The sequence below is a fragment of the Ambystoma mexicanum genome, chromosome 6q, assembly GCF_040938575.1.
Source record: "Ambystoma mexicanum isolate Mex_15411 chromosome 6q, UKY_AmexF1_1, whole genome shotgun sequence".
NCBI classification, from domain to species: Eukaryota; Metazoa; Chordata; class Amphibia; order Caudata; family Ambystomatidae; genus Ambystoma; species Ambystoma mexicanum.
The window spans coordinates 1,378,906,804-1,378,928,507 of record NC_090937.1 but is presented as its reverse complement, the minus strand read 5'-3'; the positions used below and the strand labels follow the sequence as shown (position 1 = coordinate 1,378,928,507).

The following is a 21,704-nucleotide window of genomic DNA, read 5'->3' as shown; positions in this document are numbered from 1 at the left end:
AGATGGTAACACCATCCCTATCGCTAAAAGTGTGAAAACCTTAGGTTTCCACCTTGATGCCAACACCAACCTCTCCAAACAAATCAATTCAACCGCCTCGGCCACTGCCTATATGGGTAAGCTTATCAGAGCAAGCAGACCCTTCCTATCCCCCGACAGCTGCCTCACTCTGGCCAGAGCACTCATTCAATCCAAACTAGACTATTGCAACAGCCTGGACCTAGGAGCCAACCAATCCGTAACTAACAAACTCCAGGTTCTCCAGAACAATGCTCTACAAGGCCTTAAACAACCTAGCCCCACCGTATCTCTGCAACAAATTCACTCTAAAATCCACATCCAGAACCACTAGATCATCCAACTCCTTATGCCTGCTAGTGCCCAGATATGCCTTAAAAAGAGCAGGAGGTGTGAGCTTCACTGTACTAGCCTCCCAACTCTGGAACACCATAGCACTCAAAATTAAAACTACTGAGTCCTTCCCGATCTTTAGGAAACTTGTTATTGGCTGGTTACTGAACAAAGAGTAGCATCCACCAACATCCCGAATATCTAACAGCCGCAACTTACCTGCACTATATGTAAATTGTTGTACTATGTAAATCTTTTGTAAATTGATGTACTTGCAAATGCAAATGCATATCTTTTGCCTGTAACCGTGTTCTTAAGCGCCCTTCTACCCACGGATCCGGAGCGCTCTACAAATAAACTAAACAAACAAACAAACAATTTCATATTTGTAATTTGTTTAAAATGTATTTGTTTCTGTAAATGCCGGAAGCCAAAATAAAGTTTTCTTCTTCCGCATTAAGCTACCTGATAATTTCCTTCTTCCGACCCTTGTGGTTTTTCTCTGTTCATGCCCAATTGTTTGCAGGCACATTTCCTCGAGGGCCACTTCTTTGCAATTTATAAACACATTTGTCTTTCAAGTGTATATGGGGGGGGGGTTAGGCTTGGGTATTTATTTATGGGGGGAGGGGATGTGAGGGGACTGAGGGTTGATTTTACTTGTGAGGAAATGTGTTTCAAAAATACATTGCAAACAAATGGGCCTCGATGAAATCTCCATGAACAATCAACATAGAACCGTATTTCTCCTTCTGCCACCTGTTGCTCTCTTCCTTCCACCACCTGCTCTCCTCCTTCCATCACCTTAAGCTCTCTTCCTTCCACCACCGGCTGTTCTCTCTCATGACTCCCTTGTCTACAATGTCTGCTACTCTATCCTTTTGTCCACTCTCCTCCTTGCCAGCTCAATCCCAACTCTGCTCCTGCTCCAAACGCTCACAATTGCCCTTTGTATGCTGTGCCTTTCATTCCCACTTACTCCTCACACAGGCCTGAGCCTAGACCTGGGGATTACAGGTGCATATTTATTAACTCTTAATTATCCATTAGCAAAAACATTGCATACCAGCTGTCATGACTGCCAGTGCTAAGGGGGTTTGCATAGGCTGGATGGTGGTGTTACAATGCTGGCCCACCATCTTGGGGCTCGGTATCGCGCCTCCACACACATTCACAAGCATGCATACCCTCGGTAACATAGCCACATATGGTTCCTTCTATGACAAGCGCTTACAAAGCACGGACTGTATGCAGCAGATGATTGTGAATTGTATGTGGGCATCTATCAGGTAATAGAAGATTGCGGTATCTCTTGCTCAGGAATGTTGCTGCATGGGGTTATGACATTAGGGGTTGGGAGTCTCTGTCCTTTCTGAAATACAGATAATTCTCTTAACGGGCTAGGAGCAATCAGTGTGCACAGGGGACAGTCCCGCCCACTTGTAGGGACTAGGTGGAGGTGGATATGAGTTCTTGCTCATACCTCACCCAGATCTATCAATCACTTGCACGGGGTAGCTCCCTTTAATCCTCTAACAAGATGTCCCTAGAACCAGTCAGGAGACTTTGCCACAGCACCATGAGTAATCCTTGACATGCATAGGCCATTGGAATGGAACAATAAAAGCAAACGTGGTTTGACTGTCTAGGGAGTTGTGATATTTGACAGCATATGGAAGAGCCTTCCCCAGTTCTCCTATGAGCACTGGTCAGCTAGCTAAACTGGGCCTATCTAGTCAAACGGGGCAAATACAAAATAATAGATTGATGATGACATATTACATCCTCTTACTCTAGACTACAAACACCCTGAACTTCATATTTTAAGGAAGGTTCTGGTGTGCTGGTGAGTAGTCAATGGCTACTGTTTGACTACTGTACTGCACATGAACCACGACCATTTCTGAAATGGATGGAAGGACAATATTAATATGGACCATCTATCAAGAAAAGAAAGATAGAGAGAGACGGAAAGGTGCCAAACCGACGACGATCACCAACACATTTCAAATCCCAAAGAGCTTTTCAAAGTAAGAACCATATGTTAAGTGATTCAGGCAAACACTATAAGAGAGAGCAACCTAGAACATGTTGTACGTGTGATTTGTAATGGGGCATTACAATTTGTATTCATAAAGCTTTGCGTGATTGCACACATCAGAAATTCAGACATATGCCCCCCTTTTCAAAACTGGGAGCAATGTTTTTTTTTCTGAAAGTGATGGTAATGCACACATGCATTTCATCCAGGAGACCAAACATGCTTCCTGATTCCGGCCCGATGACTCTTTGCTAAAAGGAGAATTTAATTCTACGCAATTAATCGTCCTGCTCTCATCGTGATGGTTCAAATGATTAAGTGGCACCTATGCACCCTGCACATTTTGTACTTAGCATTCTGGGCCCAATTCACAAATAATAAGGCAGATTAGATCTCAGCTGGTGTGCCTTTTGATCTTGCCCGATTCATTGAATTATGCCGGTCTCTCGGCTGAGCTCACACATGTGGCCTGCGCCTTGACGTGCATATTCAGCGCCATTGAATACACCTGCATTCATCGGTGCACAGCCGGCAATGTCCTCCTTTTTTACTTGCATTATTTGACAGGATTTGCTTCCATACAAAACACTAACATTGTTTGTATATTTCAAGCTTCATAATCATTAAGTACACAACTGATGTAAAATTAGTTGTACTTTGAGATCACAGTCATGACAGGAAAATAAACAACCATAACAACTTCTTGATAAAATAGAAAGTCACCATTGGTTATTTTGTTCTTGATTTTATTTTAAGATTTGGATTAAATAATAGCAAATCTTTGTTGGGGAGGATTGAGAAAATAACGCCTGAGGTTGTGTGCTTCTGAGATGAGTGTTACTAACCTCTGTTCCATCATCACTCTGGTAATGTGTGCCTGAGTGCATATTAACCTATGTTCTTCAGAAGACAAACATACCCATTCTGAACCAAGCCTAAAGAAATGGTAGATGGCTCCTCATGCAGTGCACGGTCATGCAGTGGTATCAGACACATCTTGGAAAAGAATGTGCAGGCAAACCAGTGGTGATATCAATGAAGCACCCCTTTTGAGCCAGAAAAAAGTGATATGTTCAAAGGTTGCATTTAAGTACAGTACATGATCTGCACAGTGTGCTCAACATGGCTTACAGAAATACCAGTTGAAAGGTGCATTCTTTCAGTGAGTACTATTTCCTGTACTCCACTTTAAGAGGGGTCGCTTTGGAGGCCCTGGATTAAATGATGACTTATTTGGCATGTCGATTGTTTTTCTATACCTCTCTATTTTAAAGTTTTGAGTCCATCAAAAACATAGAGTTCAGCATTGTGCTCTATCTTTCTTTACTCACATGACAGTCACAAACAAATGTGTTAAAATAAACTTGATTTCCGGGAAGATATGAAAAAGGGTGCGACTAATCCAAAATTAGTATGGTTAGAATTCCAAGCAATCACCTCTTTCTTTGATGCAAAAAACAAATTCTAGAGCTTTTGGAACAACAGCAAACGTTGAAGCTCCTCATAATATCAATGTGATAAGCCTTCAGGATAACTTATTTCATTTCCTAGAGGGTTTTCATACAACAATGTTAATCAGGGGACTGAAATATCAAAACCAAAACCCCAAGTAAACTGTTATGTTTTATAAACTCAGCCAACTATTATAATGTTAGCAGTGCCAACCTAGAACTTAAATAAAGTCTTACAGTAGAAAAGAGTGTGACAATACCTGCCTTTTCTGGAAGACATAACCAAGAAACAAGCATTCTCGATCTATGACCCAAGACATGTGACGGCTTGTACCCATCAATATCACGGTTGTCTAGCAGACGGAAACACCAGGCATTCCTGAAGCCTGGCAGGTTCTGGGAAATAGAACTGCACAACAGGGAAGAAGTCAGAGGCTGCGGAGCCGCTGCATTATATAAGAGGGCCACGGAAGTCACAGGGTCCCTGTGGCTGTTAGCCGACACCCAGGAGAAACCAGAACCCTCACGGGCCGCGCACAAAGGTATGCAGATTGCTGAGAAGGCTTTGGAGACCCGAGAGGGTTATGGCAAATACGGAGGGCTGCAAAGAGCCGACAACCACAGTTTGGGACTGGTGGGAAAACACAGGAAGGAGAACCAGAAAGGGTTGGTTGAGGGACCCTACCCTAATTGAGAGAAAACCAAGGAGAAGATGGGGGACATCTTCCTCATCGCAGTCTTATTGGAAAAGACTGAAGAGAAGATCAGAGCTAAGGAAAGCCGACCATACTTGACAGGTTAGTGAACCAAGTTGGTACCCATCAGGGTAAGGGAGTCATTCCCTGTACGTGTAAACTGAGAAACCAAGTCGGAGAAAGACCAAAGGAAGGGAGTCATTGCCTCTGGTATTGTGAACTGTGCCAGAACTATAAAGAGACAGTTCGAAGGACTACACTCCCCCTGGTATCTTGAAGCACAAAGTAAGCCTTAGAATAGGCCCGGGGAAGGGAGACATTTCCACTTGAGTTGTGGATTGCAAACCAAGCCTGGGAAAAGGCATGGGGAAAGGGCACATTACCCCTGGTGTTGCGAACTGCAAAGAAAGCATGGGAGAAGGCAAAGAGAAAGGAGTCATTTCCCTGGCATTGCGAAAGCAGTGAGAGTTAGAGGCCAGGAAAAGGGGGGCATTCTCCAGGAACCTAATAGTGAATAAATAACATTGTTCAATAAGGAATGTTTACGTTCAAGGTGGAACGTTACCCTTTTGAGTTGAACTGAGAACTTTGCTGCTTATTTGATATTTTAACCAGGAACTTTGTGGGATTGGGACATGGTGAAGTGAAGATTCTACCTAACAAGTGCTACTGGTAGCTGTTGTCCAGAAGAAGGGAGCCATTCTTCTGGACCAAATAGATCCACTACCTTTTTAGTTTAGTTGAAAGTGTAAGGGATAGAAGAACAAGTTACTTACCAACTGTAACATTCTTTCGACTGGATGTTCCTCCCACATATTCTTCATCTGAGATATTCAATATCTTCAGCTTTGCTGCTTCGGAAAAAATGTTTTCTCCACCAGAGGGTGCTGTGCTTGAGGTTTTGGTGTCGATGCCTTTCGGGGGCATCCATCGAACGTCGACGTCATCCATAGTATAAATGGCTTGAGCCGCGCCTGTTGGCTTCAGTTGTGTTTTTTCGTATATTTTTAAATGATGAGTAGATAAGGCGTACCCCTTAGACCGTAAGCCCTCAAGGAACATTGAGTGTAAAGACACGTAAACTGTACTGCTGGGTAGGATGGGAGGGTCGATTAGGAATACATGGGAGGAACATAAAGTCGAAAGAAAGTTACAGTTGGTAAGTAACTTGTTCTTCAAATGGATTGTGTTCTCCCAAATATTTCTCATTTTAGATAGGTTCCCAAAGCAGTATGAATTTGGAGGACGGAGTACCAGTAATATTAATTATGGACTGTATGAAGTACAGCTTTTGCAAAGAGACTCCCTTGTGATGATGTAGAATCTAGAGAGTAATGCTTCACAAAAGTGTGCATAGATGACCCCTCTGAAGAGCTGTTGAAGTTGCCATGCCCCTGGTTTAGTGAGCTCTTATCCCGTCTGGAGGATCTTTTCCAGCCAACCTATAACATTCAGTGATTGCCAACATTATCCATCTGGACAATGTTTGCTATGTTACCGCTAAACCCAATTTTGTCCAGTATATCCCACAAACAGTTGGTTACATTGTCGAAATTTAGCCAATCTGGATATATAGAAACTAAGAGCCTTTTTGGGTCCAGTCTGTGTAACCTTTCTTCCTCCTTACTTGCATGAGGAGGAGGATAAAAACAAGGTAATGTTATGTTTTTGTGAGAGATGAAAGTCAGAGACAATTTTTGGCAGAAAGGAGGTTTTAACCCAAAGAATAACTTTATCCTTATGAAAAATGGTGTGAAGAGGCTTACTAGAAAGCACCTGCAACTCACTCACCCTGCGGGGTGATGTAATTGCCACTAAAAATATTGTTTTAAATTAAGGAGCCTTAGTGGGCAAGAATGTAAAGGTTCAAATGGAATACATGTGAAACATTTTAAAACTAAATTTAAATCCCACACAGGTACCTGAAAGGGTATTGGAGGGTACACGTTAGTGAGCCCTTCAGGAACTGCACAATTATGGGCATTTTGAAATAAGACACTTTTTCTGAGAAGCGCTTAAAAATAGATAACGTCGCCAAGTATCCTTATATTGTGCCAACTTGGAGCCCCAAATCGGACAAGTGTAAAAGGAGTACTGTAGGAACATTACATTGCAATGGATCCACATTCTATTCCCTGCACCATTACTGAACTTGTTCCAACGACACCGGTACAAGGATTTAGTTGCTGGCCTACTGGCCGAAAGTGAAATCTCCATTACGTCATCCGGAAGGTCCCAATCCTTACATCTCAGCCTCTCAGAAACCATGTGTGAAGACTGAGTGCCTTGACCTCTGGATGAAGAACCCGACCTTCCTCTTTCGAAAGAAGATCCTCTCTTTGTGGAAGAAGTATTGGCAGGCAGATGGAAATGTCCAGAAGGTCCGGGTACCACATCCTCCTGGCCCAATAGGGGGCAATTAGGATCATGGTTTTCCTGAACTTTCTTAACCTCCTGATTACATAAGGAATCACGGGAACTGGAGGAAACGCATACAGGTGTGGAAATTCCCAGTCCACTACGAACGCTTTCCCTAGAGATCCTCTTGGGGGAAATTCCCTTGAGCAGTACTGATCGCACTTCCCGACACTGGTCGTCAACAGATCCACTTGAGGGGTTCAACAAAGGGTGAAGATCTCTTGAAGGACTTCCTGAGCTAGTTCCCACTTGTGGGACACTGTGCTTTGCCTGCTCAGAGTGTCTGTCGCCGTGTTCTTCTCTCCGGCTATGTGAAATGCTAACAGACGGATGCATTCTTGCATTTCCCAGAACCAGAGCTGCATTGCCTCTCTGCACAGTGGTAGTGACCCTATTCCTCCTCTCTTATTGAGGTACTACATGCCCACTGTGTTGTCCATCATTATCGGGACATTCTTTCCCCGTACAGAGGGCAGAAAGGCCTTCAGCGCCAGTCTGATTGCCCCCAGCTCCAAAAGGTTGATGTGTAGTTTGGACTCTGATGGAGACCAACGACCGCTGATTGTCAGATCGTTGGTATGAGCTCCCCACCCTCGAGTGAGGCATCCGTCACTACTGTTATCTCCAGCTATGGTTGCCAAAAAAGATTCTCCCTTGAGGATATTTTCCTTGCAAGCCCACAATAGAAGATCTTGAGCCACTCTGGTCGGGACTTGCAGAAGATCTGACATATTCCCTGGAAATTGGGACCATTGAGACCTGAGGGCCCATTGAAGGGATCTCATTCTCAATCTGGCCTCTGGCACCAGAAAAATGCAGGATTCCATGAGGCCGAGCAACCTCAGAAAATTGAAGGCCGGCAGATGTGGGCATTCTGAAACGTTGTTACCATCTGCAGAATGTGGTGAGCTCTCTCCTCGGGAGGCGAGGCTTTGCCCGAGAAAGTATCCAGGACTACTCCGATGAATTGGAGTTTTTGGAGTGAACCATTTGCGACTTTTTGTAATTGAGGGAGAAGCCCAGTCTGTGCAAGAAGTGGCAGGTTATGGTCAAATGTTCCTGGGCTTGTTTGTGTGAACTTGCCCTCATCAACCAATCGTCCAGGTAAAGGTAGAGGTGAATCCACCCTCTCCTGAGACTTGCTGCCACCACAGCCATTAGCTTGGTGAAAACCCTCGGGCGGAGGTCAACCCGAATGGCAGAACACGAACCTGATAATGAGAATTGCGAATCGCGAACCTCAGGTACTTTCAGTGCTTGATATGGATTGGCACATGAAAGTAAGCATCCTGAAGGTCGAATGATACCAACCAGTCTTGGTGCTGGAGAGCCTGAAGGATATGAGAAAGGGTAACCATCTTGAACTTGTCCTTCCTGAGGAACTTGTTCAAGTTTCTTAAGTCCAAGATGTGTCTCAATCCTCCGTCCTTTTTTGGAATTAGGAAGTATGTGGAATACCAACTCCTGTTCCTCTCCACTACCGGTACATGTTCTATTGCACCTTTCTCTAGCAGGGTTAAGAATTCCTGCAACAGGAGCGGATCTGGAATTTTGACAGAGTTGTATCCCGGAGGGTGATCATGAGGTTTCTTCTGAAAAGCAAGGCAGTAACCCTGTGCCACTGTTTCTAGTGCTCAAGCATCTGAAGTAATGCCCCACCATTTGTTCAGATGCTGAGAGATCCTGCCTCCCACCGGGGTCTTGTGGTTCAAAACCTCAGAGTGGTTTTACGCCAGCTGCAGCAGTGGCTGAGGGGACAGATGCCACTGCTGGGGCTGATCTAGCACCTTTTCCTCGCCCCAAGGAAATTTCCTTTGTCCTCTTTGACTGGCCTGTCCTCTTCCCCTTCCAAATGAGGAATAAAAACGAAAAGGATGACCGCCTCCAGGAAGATGAGCCTGTGTAGGGGCGTTGTTGAGGTTGTAGTATGTAGGCACTAAGAGATTTAGCTGCCGCCTTAGAGGTCTGCAGCTTCTCCAAACTTTCGCCGCCTTGCTGCCGAACAACCTTAAGCCGTCAAATGGCATATTGAGAAGTCTCTGGCCTGTACATCCGGTGCAAACCCTGACTTTCTCAGCCACGCAAATCTGCATATGATATATGATATGGTATTTATAACGCGCCTATACACAAGTAGCACTGCACTAGATGCCATGGACCTAATGATGCTGTCAGCAGTGTTCAGACCTGATTGAAGGCATTCCCCCATAGCCTCCTTTCCATCTCGCACAATCGCAAGGAACCCTTCATGCTCCTTGCCATCAGGAATTTGTTCAGCTGCCGCTGTCATACAATTCCAGAGGGTGTATGTGAATCTTGCAAGGATGCAAGTCACATTTTTTGATTTTAATGCCATGCTTCCCGATGAAAAAATCTTACGAGACCATGCATCAACTTTTTTGTCATCCCTATCTGGGGGAATTGTAGGGTATGCAGAATTCCTAGTGGATGTGGCCGCCTGGACCACTAAAATTTCAGGTGATGGATGCTTTATTAAATATTCAGGGTCCGAAGAAGAGGGCCTGTATTGACTCGTGAATTTCTTATTTATTGCAGGAGCCGACTCAGGCGTTTCCCATGAAGCCTTCACCTTCCTTTGTAGAGCTACGTGAAAAGGAAGTATGGGATCCTGTTGAGGGTCTCCAGAAAGGATGTCCGTCATGTCATGCTGTTGGTAAATAGCGGAATTCCTGTTCCATCCCATGAATTCTGTCACTCTATTCATCAGTCTTCTGTATCCTGAGTCTGCGTGATCAGCAGGGTCAGGTCTTTCAAAATCTAACTCAGGATATGTGTCCAGACCACTTGCTGTCTGCAGACACTCATATAAGTCAGCCATTTTAGAATGGGGGTCAATTAACTCATCAGGAACTTCGCTTGTTCCAAACTTAACACCAGCGGGTCAAATGTTCTCCACAGAGGATTGCTACTCATAAATGGAAGACATGGATTTGAAAAAATCCTGTCTAGTTTCTGGATGAACCTCTTCTCCGGTGACACAGACCTTGGCTTTGATAAAAGGATCGATTTGGGTATCGATATTAACAATGCCCTCGACGATGGCGTTGATATTATCGAGAGAGGCTTCAACACAGTCTAAGGAGCCTTCGACAACGTTGATGGATCTCCCGACACTGTCGAAGGAGCCTTCGACACCGTCGAGGGAGTACTCAATTAAAAAGTCTTCGAGTGGGCTGTCAACGCCTTCGACAGTGTCGCCTTTGATAAAGGCATTGTGGAAGCCTTTGATATGGACTTTAATGGCGGTTGGGTATTCAGCGCCATTTTGTCGAGTATTGCCTCCAATTTATGCACTGGTAGGAGTTTATTATGAGGCATTGAAGAGGTTTCCCTTGATGACACCCTCAACGATTTCATTCCGGATTTTAATCTTTTTGTCTTTGATCTCCCTCTGTCACATTTAGTATGAGCAGGGGCATGGTCTTCACTAGATTTCTTTGAGGGGGTCTGAACCGCATTCTCAAAGATTTTCATAATTAAGGCTCTGAAGGCCTCCCACTTTTTAGGGGAATCATATTTAGAAGGGCAGGTGATAACCTCTGCTTCCGATGACGTCGAAGACGAGAAAGAGGGAGATCGGTGTTGCCTTTTTTGAAGAAGACAACTTCCTAGACCGACTCCTCAACCTTGATTTCTTTGATTTGTGACGTTTGTCACTCGACTCAGCCGAGTCTTTCTTTCTTCTCGAAGAAGACTTTGACGATTCCTCCCCCATCACCAGTTTACCTCTACATTCCTTGAGGGCTTTGTTGGTCATTGCCTGACAGGAACCGCTCTCGTCCACTCGATGGTACGGACCCAAGCACCAGAGGCAATTTCGATGGGGATGAGTAATCCACATCTTCTTCCTGCATTTCTGATTTTTTTTTAAGGTAGTTTTAGGCGTTGAAGGATTCGACGAAAAAGACATAGTTCGAAGAACTGAGCGCCATTTTCTTGATACAAAGCAAAAGCTATTGGAAAAATTGAACTGCGGCCAACAGGTGCGGCTTGAGCCATTTAGACTACTGATTACATCGACGTTCCATGAAAGCCTCCGAAGGATATCGACGCCACAACCTCGAGCACAGTGCCCTCTGGTAGAAAATATTTTTTTTTTATGAAGCAGCAAAGCTGAAGATATTGAATATCTTAGATGAGGAATACATGGGAGGACACAATCCATTTGAAGAAGGGTTTTGATAGAAGACGGCAGACTCTTGATTTCATGGATATTCTGACCACTTCCTTAGTGTTTTAGTTGACCACCATGCCAACTGTGTGTTAGTCTCATACTTCTGCACCCTTACACTAGTCAGTTTCCTGGGCTGGTCAATCCTCTTTATTTGCCCCCTAGATTATAGTGTACCTCGAGGCTCTGTTATGGGTCCTCTTCTTTTCCCTATCTACAAAATTCCTTCAGGTTCTATTATATCGTACTTCAGTCTTTCTTACCACTTTTACACTGACTACTCTAACATCTTTTTCTTCCTTAGCTCAAGCTCTTCACTCTGATTTTTTGGCCTGCCTACTTTCTATCCAATCTTGGATGTCAGAAAACTACCAACATCTTCATCCCTTCAAAACCGATGTTCTCTTTTTCCTTGCCACCACTATTCCTGCTTCTTTACCTCCATCTGTTATTGCCTTTCCTCATTTATCTCCCTTCCACTTCTGCTCATAACCTTGGATTTGTCTTTGATTCTGTACTTTTCTTTTCCTTTCGCAGCTCTCCGTTAACCTATTTAACATTTGGAAAGCATGCCCCTTTCTCTCTCTGTATGCATGGTCTCCTTCTTAGTCATGCTGATTACCAACTGGCCCCTGTTCTATGTATCTTTTCTTTGGGCTATCACCTCATCACAACATACTTCTAGCTTTGCTTTCATTATGTGGAATGACCATTAAATCCTGTCTGCTTTTCATTTTATTTACATTATTTACAAATACTCCAATGGAGTGGTCTCACCCTACGTGTATTCATTGGCTTCCATTACTCTGCAGCCTGTACTCTAAGACAACAATCTCAATTTCTGTTACCTGTCCCCTACAGGCCCCACCCTCCTTGTGCCCAAGTATACTTAATTCCTTATGCCGCTCCCTAACCCTCCTTTGCTGTCCGATCTCTGTCTTCTCTTTCCCTTTTTTCAATCTCATCTAAAAGATGATCTTCATGTAATTTTTATATTCAAGTAAAATTGTACCAAAGGATGAAGTCAAGGAGGAAATATTGGTATTGATATTTAATTTAAGTAATGCTTTTGCCAAAATCCTTTACATATGTGTAATGTACATAATATATGTGTATACAAAGCATTTTTGCAAAAGCATTATATAAATTAAACACAAATAAAAATATTGCCACCTTGGCTTCATCATATGTTCAATAGCCCTTTAAGCTATGGCCTCAAAGTGGCATGCATCTAACTCCCCACTACTATAGAGACCCTCTGATTTCACAGCTATGCCTGCTAACTACCACCCTATAGTGAAGATATCCTTTATAGGCAAAATCCCTGTGAAAGTGGCCAACACTCAACATCTGCCATAAACTGAATCTAACAATCTGAACTATGACCACCAATCTGCGTTCCATCACCAGCCAGATAGAAATAGCACTTCTTTTCAAGATAGATTAACTGCTACAGTTGCTGATTAAAAACACCCCTGCAATCCTCATTACACCAGACCAGTTAGCTGCATCTGTCACTGTTACACACAACACTTTCTTAAATTATCTAAAAAGCTACTTTCGACTTACTGACAATGTTCTGAGGTGTATATCCCTATTTCTCCACCACAGAGAGGTTCAACTATAAGCTGGAACTTTCCTCTCATAACTGAGAGTCTACAAATGTTGTGCTCCACAAGTGTTGGTTCTCTCCTCTTGGCTCATAAATATTTAACTTAAACATTTGTTTGATCTCATTGCCTCTTTTCCTGTACCTTTGAAAATGTCAATGGCACCGAAATTGCCTTAAGCCTGGGAGGAGCAGTCCCACATTCTGGCCCAATCTCTACCCACCTCACACACATGATTAGGTGATTGACAACAGTTTATATTTAAATGCTTAAAACAATTGAAATTATCCAGTTAGGCAGTCGTAATAAGAGTAATATTTCTCTCCCAACTGGATTATTGAAATAGTCTGTGCTTGGACCTCACCAAATGCCTTACCTATCAAATCCAGAACAATCATTCAACACAAGGCAGCAAGACTGATTCAAGAGTTCAGGCCTATAGGCCATATCATGCACTGTACATTGAAATTTGCTATCTCCATTTAGACACTTGGCTTATGTTCACAACCCTCTGTATAATACACTGAGCCTACTTGGGCACTGATTCCAACTACAATAAATTAAAGATTAAAAGGTATTGCACCACATAACTCTCAAATTCATAGAATTATCTTCCCATTCCCCTCGGAGTGGAAGAAACTGACTTGCTTTTCAAAATAGACTAAAGACCTTCCTTTACAAAATAACATTTGACTCTTGATGATTGATGTATGTCTCTTGAAGTCCTTCTAAACTGTGGACACATCTTTTCTGCTGAAACACTGCTAATACACACACGTGCACAGGGGTTCATCTGAAGCGGCCAATGCTTTGGACTTGGCGTGGCTGGATGAGCTTGTACGAATGCAGTGTGACGTTTTAAGTTTCTTTCCTCTCTCTTGGTCAACAAGCAAGCTCTGCTGTGGAATGGCTCTAGGCAGTGCTGCTGTAGTCATACTAGATGTTGGTTAGTGTATCGGAGGCTAAGGCTAACGGTGAGCCAGTGTTGTCTCACTCTGTGTGACTGCCTGGGAGAGTACATCTACTGGGGGTCACCTCGGGCCCTTTGAGAACCCCTGAGGAGAGAGCTCAAGGTTGCGCTTGAAAGATAATAAGTATCCGATTTCTCCTAGCAGACTTGCTGACCTGAGGACCTTTTTGTCTTGATAAAAATAGGAGCTTGCATTAGGAATTCACACTCAGCGACTGTGCGTCCTATGTCTATCGAGATCCTTTGAGCGGTGTGTGTAACATAAATATTTGGATGCCTACTTAAGGAGTCTACACACAGCGACTGTGGGATCCAATTTGATTGGGATCCTTTGAGTTGTGCACTATTGTATTGGTCATGCAAAGTGTGTCAGATGTGTCTGTTGCAATCAAGCCATCCGCAGCTCTGTGGAGAGCTGACTTTGCAAAATGCCTGGGAAAATGAAAGCATAACCGAACAAGTATGATTTTCGGAAACAAAATGCTAGCAACAAAGAGCTGCCCACGGAAAACAGAGAACGAGCAAAAGGCTCATGAGAGTGAAGAATCTTGTAGGCACCAGATTGCTTTATCTGCCCCTTTCAATGACTCATGAGAATGTACACAAAGAGGGAAAATAACAGCATTTTCTCAAGTGGAAAAACCTGCACAATTTCTAGAAAATCAAACTAATAAATCAGCCAGATTCAATGAGCAGGAAAGTACAGAAGTAGTGAGAAGCAGGGATACTAACAGCTATAAGTGCATCATTACAAGTTTGGCGGTCCGAACCGCCAATCTACGAGTCTGCCGGCAGGGACACAGTGCTCTCGGCAGGCCTGACCTGCTGGGAGTTCAGGCCCCTATAGGCAGGCTTTTCACTGAAGCACCAGCACCGTTCCACTGCCACTTATGATATGCTGGTGGCACCGGGATATCAGGAAGCAGAAACAGTGTAACATGGTTGGCGGTAGATTGTGGACGACCGATTTCAATGAATGGGAATTAACCATGTTAAATGGTCGCTCGAGAGGTGATCATCTGGGAAATTTTACTTGGAGTAGTAGGACAAAGCAAGCTACCTTAGAATACTTCTTTGTTAGTAGAAACTAATTACCTTATGTTGATAAATTATCTATTTCAAAAAATCAACATAGAGACCATGCAGTACTTATAGCGTATTTCTTGCCAATATGGAAAGAAAACACAAGGGAAAAGGTAGGAGACGTTGATGTCAACCATGGGGGAAACCACATTAGTTTGACATTAAAGAGTCTCGAAAGAATAAAAGAATACATGGGCGATATTAGTATGGGCTTGTCTCAAAAATTGGAGGAACTATCTTCAGGCGAGATAGAAGATTGGATAAGCATTGCTCACAGTAAATATTGCTCTATATAAAAGTAATTATGCAGTGCTGGAAGGGGGAAATCCTAGTAAACCATACAACCAGGAAATAAGAGATTTGTACCTTTTGAGTACAAATATCCGTCACGCTAGAAACAATATTCTTGACCCATTTATATCAAATAGAACTATAAAAAAAAATATCGAAAGTGGATTAAATGGTGGAAGGGGTCAGCGACTGGTTTCTAAGCGTGGGATCAGGATTCGAACTTGTGTTGCACCGCATTGTCTTGCTTCCAAGACAAACGTGTTGCCCCTGAGCTACCCTTCTTCCCCTATGTAAGTAGCAATTATTATGGACCACCAAAGGGACTAAGGAAAAGCAAATAACACATCCTATTAATGAATCCCATTGGTGTAAATATATTGGTTAAAAATATTCTGTCAGTAAGGCACATGATTTAAGTGAAGTGCGCACTAGCAATACCAGCTTTAGGCCTTATGATTGATAGGGACGGTATAGTATAAAAGATTAAAACACTTAATGGATCAAGAGCCTGAGGCCCAAATGGACTGGCTAACATTGTCCTTAAAAAGGATATTTAGACTGGTGAGATTTAGGCTTCATATAGGAAAGTCTGTGTTGATGGCATTATACCAGCTTCATTGCGAAAGTCAATATTGATCTCTACATTTAAAATGGGATCGCATACCGAACCATCAAACTATAGACTGGTGTCTATGTTAGATGTTACCAGAAAAATCTTTGCATCCTTTAATTAAACGAATTGAACAAATGGGCCGAGTCAACTTGGATACTAGATGTGTTTCAAACTGGTTTTACAGTTGGCTCGTCGACTATATATAACCCGAGGTTAATTGACTCATTGATTGAAAAAGCCAAAAAGAAAGGTAGTCCAAAAGCTGAACTCTTATGGCTGTCCATGAGTCTAGTTGATATGTTAAAATCTTTCCATGTGGAAAGTAGTGTGCAGGTCAGGAGAAATAGCAGGGGGGCCATAACTGTCCTAATTCCAACGAGCGGCAGATAAAACAGGGATGTGTGTTGCTCCCCCCATCACTTTTTAATTTATATTTTGTTGATCTACCGGCACGGTTGAAAGCCATGTGCAATTGTCCTCCCAGGACCAGGCCGTCGCATGTGGTAGGTTTATGTTATGCGGACGGCCTTGTACTATTTGATCACACTTTTTCTGGTATAACGAGAACAGTAAAGGAGCTGTGGATATACACTGAAAAAATTATTTGACAATTGACATGGATACAACTAAAATCATGCTGTTTGATGCTAAATCTCTCAATTTACCTAATCGTGTACTATCTTAAGGTTTAATTGAGTATGGTAAGAATTATAAATACTTGGGTGTCGAGATAAGCTTGGATAAGGGATATAATGAGTTAGCTGCAGTTCGAAGAAGGAAAGCTGCTCAACATATTCTTTTGATTGCCAGGTTCTCTAAGCAAACTGCAAGTTATTGTCTAGAAGGGATTATTAGATTATACAATGTTTTTGTGCAGCCATAATATATGGAGGTGAGGCACTATTGCTGAAGGACACGTTGGCTTGAGATTCTCGAAGGTACATTTTGGAAGAAAAGTTTAGGGGTACCTTTGGCTGTTCTGATCGAGATATTGAGGCTTGAGCGTGGCCTTATATCTTTGTATGGCCAGGCATTAATGAGGCTGGGTATACGGTACATTAAGTTAAAGACCTATCCGAGATGCCCTCTGTTGTCACTGATTGGGAGTACTTTGAAGCGAAACGCTGATGGATATACCGATTCTTTGAGAAAGACTTTTGAATGGATTTTATCCTGATTGGGAATGTGATTTTGATACATTAAAATAGGAATTTGTTTTAAAGATGGAGAAGTGGGATTGGACTAGAACTGAAGAGTTGTAGAGATGTTACAGAATATCATATAAATGTGCCTATCGCAAGCTGCTTGTAGGTTTGTTATTAATGTGCATAAATCGTTAGTCCGTTTCAGCCATACATGGACCTATGTTAAAACTGCCTGAAGACAAAACGTTTGGTCGTATGTGCAAAATAAGATCTGTAACAGAAACTTTGAAGCATGTTCAGAAGGAGTGCAAGGCACTTGACACCAAATACACGTGTTTGTTATGAAGGTTTTTACGCAACTATGATGCATTAAAAGAAACTGTTTTCTGGAACTATTGCTTAAACCCAAACACATCTTTGCACATAGTACTTTATAGAGTCTGGCAGTAAGTGGTTAAACATATTGTAAAAGTTAATTTATAGTTAGTAGTGATGAATTTGAGTTTTTTTTACGAAAGTATCAGTTATGGCATCAGTAATGGTATTAGTTGATGCATAAAATTTATATTTATGTATGCAGACATTTATTTTAAATATGTGTAAAGTTTGTAATGAACTAATCACAATGAAAACATAAATTAAAGAAATTGATTTCCAGATGCACCTGGAGAGGAAGGATGCACCTGCTGACCTGAAGACAAACACGTTGTACTAAAATCTCCTGACTCTTGGCACTGGAAGCTGTTAAAGTCCGATTATCTGCCTCTCTGTTGATTCCTTTTAACTTGATGGGTGCCGATCACTGGTTGAACTTTCTTGGTATCAATGTTGTATTCTAAGAAATATTTGGCCCCAGAAGGGTCCTTCTAAGGTTATAAGAGTCTAGAAAATAGAATTAACTCATGTACGGCATACAACTAATTGCAGTTGCCAGGAGGAAGGTGCATTTCTCTGGTCAGGGACAGAGAAGTGTTGACTCATGTACTTTGTGGGATGTTAGCAGAATAACACATTAGAGCACTAGAAAATATAACATAAGCAAAAAATGAATACATCCACAAAGTTAATAATACATCCTAGAATATGATTTGGCCTCAGTAACAGTCTATTCAGTGCAATAAGACAGTAAAGCAATACAAACAGCAACAGGCTGTTTAGAGCAAAACAGTTACAGAAATATAGAACCAAAAGTTCCAACAGTAAATCATGATTTCTATATCATAACTTAGACCCATGTTTTAGAATTTAGGAACTAAGGTATAATGTATATGGTTTTGAGTTTTCTTTAAATACAGAAATCCGAGGTATGGCAACAAGTATTCCTCTTGATTGATATATCATCCAAAGATCTTATATATTTGAAGGGGCCAGCGTGAGTTTGGAAGATTATTTAAGCATAAACACCACAGTGGTAAATACCACCTATGGTGTTATTTCAGCAAATCCTCCCTAATCCAAGCTTACCACTGGCAGCAGTGGTATTTGCAGAATGCCTCTTGCGGTATTCCATATATATATCAATGCTACCAATGGTAACCAATAAATTACATATTTATATTTTTTAATGTCTATTTCCACCTTCAATACCTACCCTTTTATGCACTGCATGGCTAAGTTGAACAAGAGGATTTATCCTAGAAATATTCGTTGGAACACCACCAGAGGTAATACCTCCATAGTGTAAATCAGGTGGACAGTAATTCTGGTGGACAAGAACCAACATTAACATTGTTAGTGTCTGACATGTGGGTTTCATGCAAGTATGGAAAGCAAGTTTGACATCTCTCCCGCTTGCAAATTTCTATCCTTTGGGGTGTTTCTTATTTCTTGCAATGAGGTCACGAATCATAGACGATCAAATAGTAAAAGGAAACTTGGAATGCAATCATTAACAAAAATGGAAATATAACCTGGTGTCAAACCTGCCGATGTACAATACAATCATAAACATACCCAAATCCTAATCCTCCCTCCACCTATCCATTCTCTCCCCCTCTTCCTCCCTGTATAGTGCACTGAATCTGGCTGTTTCTGTCTGTTACGTAGTACACAACACGAAAATAAGATAAATAAAATAATTAAATTAAGTACCTTCAGAAATAAAGGGCCATGTTTATCCTGGATCCTCGTCCATGTGCATAAAACATATTATACGTATTATTAATATGACACATACAATATACATTAACAAAGATTGACACACACATACAATGTTTATCAGTTGTTTATTTGACTTTTTATGTTTTTATGTTTTCTCTTTTCCCAACAATCACTTATAGTGAGCTTGAAGAGTTAAAGTAGGAGGGGAAAGCAGGTATTGCATATGTGAATGCATCAGTGTGCATCCATGCATCACTATGTACATGAATGAAAACATTACAACAATGAATTGATTTGAGAGACAAAGTATTCTATATTGCTGCTCAGTTTGCTGGAAAGAGATATATTTCAACCATCAGTAGAAATAATTAAATCAGTCTTCACTGAACATATAAAAACAGCTTCATTATATGTCTATTTCAGAAATAAAAAACACACTTATTAGCAAATGTTTAAACTTTTACAATTACTGAAGTATAGAATGATCTAACACACCAGTATTTGTGCCCAATATTGTAAACATGTGTGTATCACATTTCCAGTGTGTTCCATTTTGCCCAAGCCCTTTCAAATAGAAAACATAGTGTCAAGCCAACCAACACCACACCCATATTCACATATATGTATTAAGCAATCTGACAATGGCATCCGAGTTTAAGTCAACTTTCACTAGCATACATTCATGCACATGAAATGATATGAACATAAGGCACTGAGGTTTAATGATCAACCAGGAACATCCAGGTTCTTAACCAGAATCTAGGAGAAGTGGGTCTAATACTGCACTGTCACTTGCAAGTACTTTAGCTGCATGGTGCAATGCAATGTGATCTACTGTACATTATATACACAATTGTCAATACTGTGGATGTAATGATGCATGCACACAGGTTTTAACAGTGGAAATTGGAGTCTTCATATGAGATTATTGAAGGGCGCCCAGGCTGTAGCTTGATAGCACTGCTCTGCAGACAGGTTTATTCTCCTCACATTCAGTTCAGAAGCAAAGACCCTGGCCTTCTTGTAGAAGAAGAGGGACAGCTCGCGGTCAACCAGGAAGTTGTGATAGATTATGGCAAGCTTGGTGTAGATCTTCAATTGAGCTTTTTTGTTGCCCAGGTCCATAGCCGCTGCAAGTGCCAAGTGATAGTATCCAGCTGCATCGAACGGATCCTGAAATAAGAACATTGAAATGGGTTATTAAGATAAAAAAAGATCAAACATGTTGATAGTGTAATCATTGTAACGCTCATTGATTGAATTCCAGGTGGCCATTCCATTATTACTCTAATGTTCTGTGTGCTAATAAAGTTGAAGTGGGTGAATGGGATAACATCCTCCCCCAATCTCATCCAGACCATGGCCTAGGGGATCACAGCCCAGACACCCCCCACAAGGGGAGTTCATCTACTTATCAGATGTCAAAATACCCTGGTTCAAAAATCTACACATATGAGAACTATGCCCACCAGCACGCCAGGCTCAAACCAACGCCTGCGACATGGATCAGCTCGACTAAAACAACAGCCATGAGTATTCACATTGTTAGAGATGCCATGACGACATAGCCAACAGACAAGAATACACATGCCACCATGCACACTGGTCACTCACACACCAACCCACACGAAGAACATACTCAGTGCTACGACGCAGCAGATTGTCACACCCACAGACATGCATCCTTGTTATTTTTCACATAGGCCTTCTACAGCACCGCAGAAACGCAAGATGCCCGAAGAGCTTGTGTACATGCTTGCTGACGCTTTTCTCGCCACCCATCCCTATGAGAACACCACCATGTATATCTAACGCTGCCTGTGACACTCTGACCTCTATACTATGGATTATGTACTGCCACCCAGAAACTAGGCCCAAGTAGGCCGCACGCAAGAGTGCCCAGGCAGGAGCCTCGCAAACGAAAACCCTCGCAGAGCGAAATACAAGTGCTGACCATGCAGAATGAGCCCCTAACGAGAGCCCACAGCCAAGGCCACGATGTTGCAACCCGCACGCCGTGCGTCCAGCGCCAAGGTTACGCCTGCAGGTGCCAAGCCCTCAGAGACAGAATACAAAATCTAATGCTCATAATTCTGCTCCAACTACAGTCTCCACACACGTGACCAAGCTGAACTGACAAGATGCCAAGCTTACGAGACGAGAAGCCGCCAGGGTCCCATGTCTGGGACACAGGTTGCAACAACGAAGCGGCAAAGATGGACACCTACAGCGATGGGAAAGACCTGCTCACCAGCCCATAAGCAGACCTGTCCATTGTCCGCACTAACACATTGTTGCACATTATTGCTAATGTCAGGTACACAGCGGGCTGGGAACAGCGAGGGTCCCAGGCTTGGGGGCTCGCGGGAGAACCAATCAGAATACAGGGGGCTTATTACTGACGCCATTACTCCTAGCCAATCAACAAGGGTCCCCTTGTAACAATTCCAATGTAGCAACTGTTAGGAACAGCCCAAGTATACCACCTGACCTGTCCTCCATGACTAACATCTCTCCCTATAGGGGACATATATTAACTCTACCACTCGGGGAACCAATCCAAAGTGGCAATAGGTTTTGTGATGATTTTTCCCAGGTGACGCAAGTAGCGCGCCATACTGCTGTAAAAAGGGCCTGCGAGCCTAACTAATGATGAGAGCTTTTCCGGATGCATACGGACTAAGCGTATCCCTGCCGTTACTCTAATTAACAGCAGTCATTGCCTTTCTCTTTGTGTGCGTGTG

At 42.5% G+C, this 21,704-nt stretch overlaps 1 protein-coding gene across 1 annotated transcript in view; it reads right to left on the bottom strand.

The window, feature by feature from the left end:
• Window positions 1–19,068: 19,068 nt before the first annotated feature.
• The window catches only part of SH3TC1 (SH3 domain and tetratricopeptide repeats 1), a 493,452-nt gene continuing 490,816 nt past the window's right edge, over window positions 19,069–21,704 (bottom strand). The window contains exon 18 of the mRNA XM_069632025.1: window positions 19,069–20,133. Within this exon, the coding sequence (XP_069488126.1) occupies window positions 19,876–20,133 (258 nt within the window). The 3' untranslated portion in view covers window positions 19,069–19,875. The remainder of the gene's footprint in view (window positions 20,134–21,704) is intronic.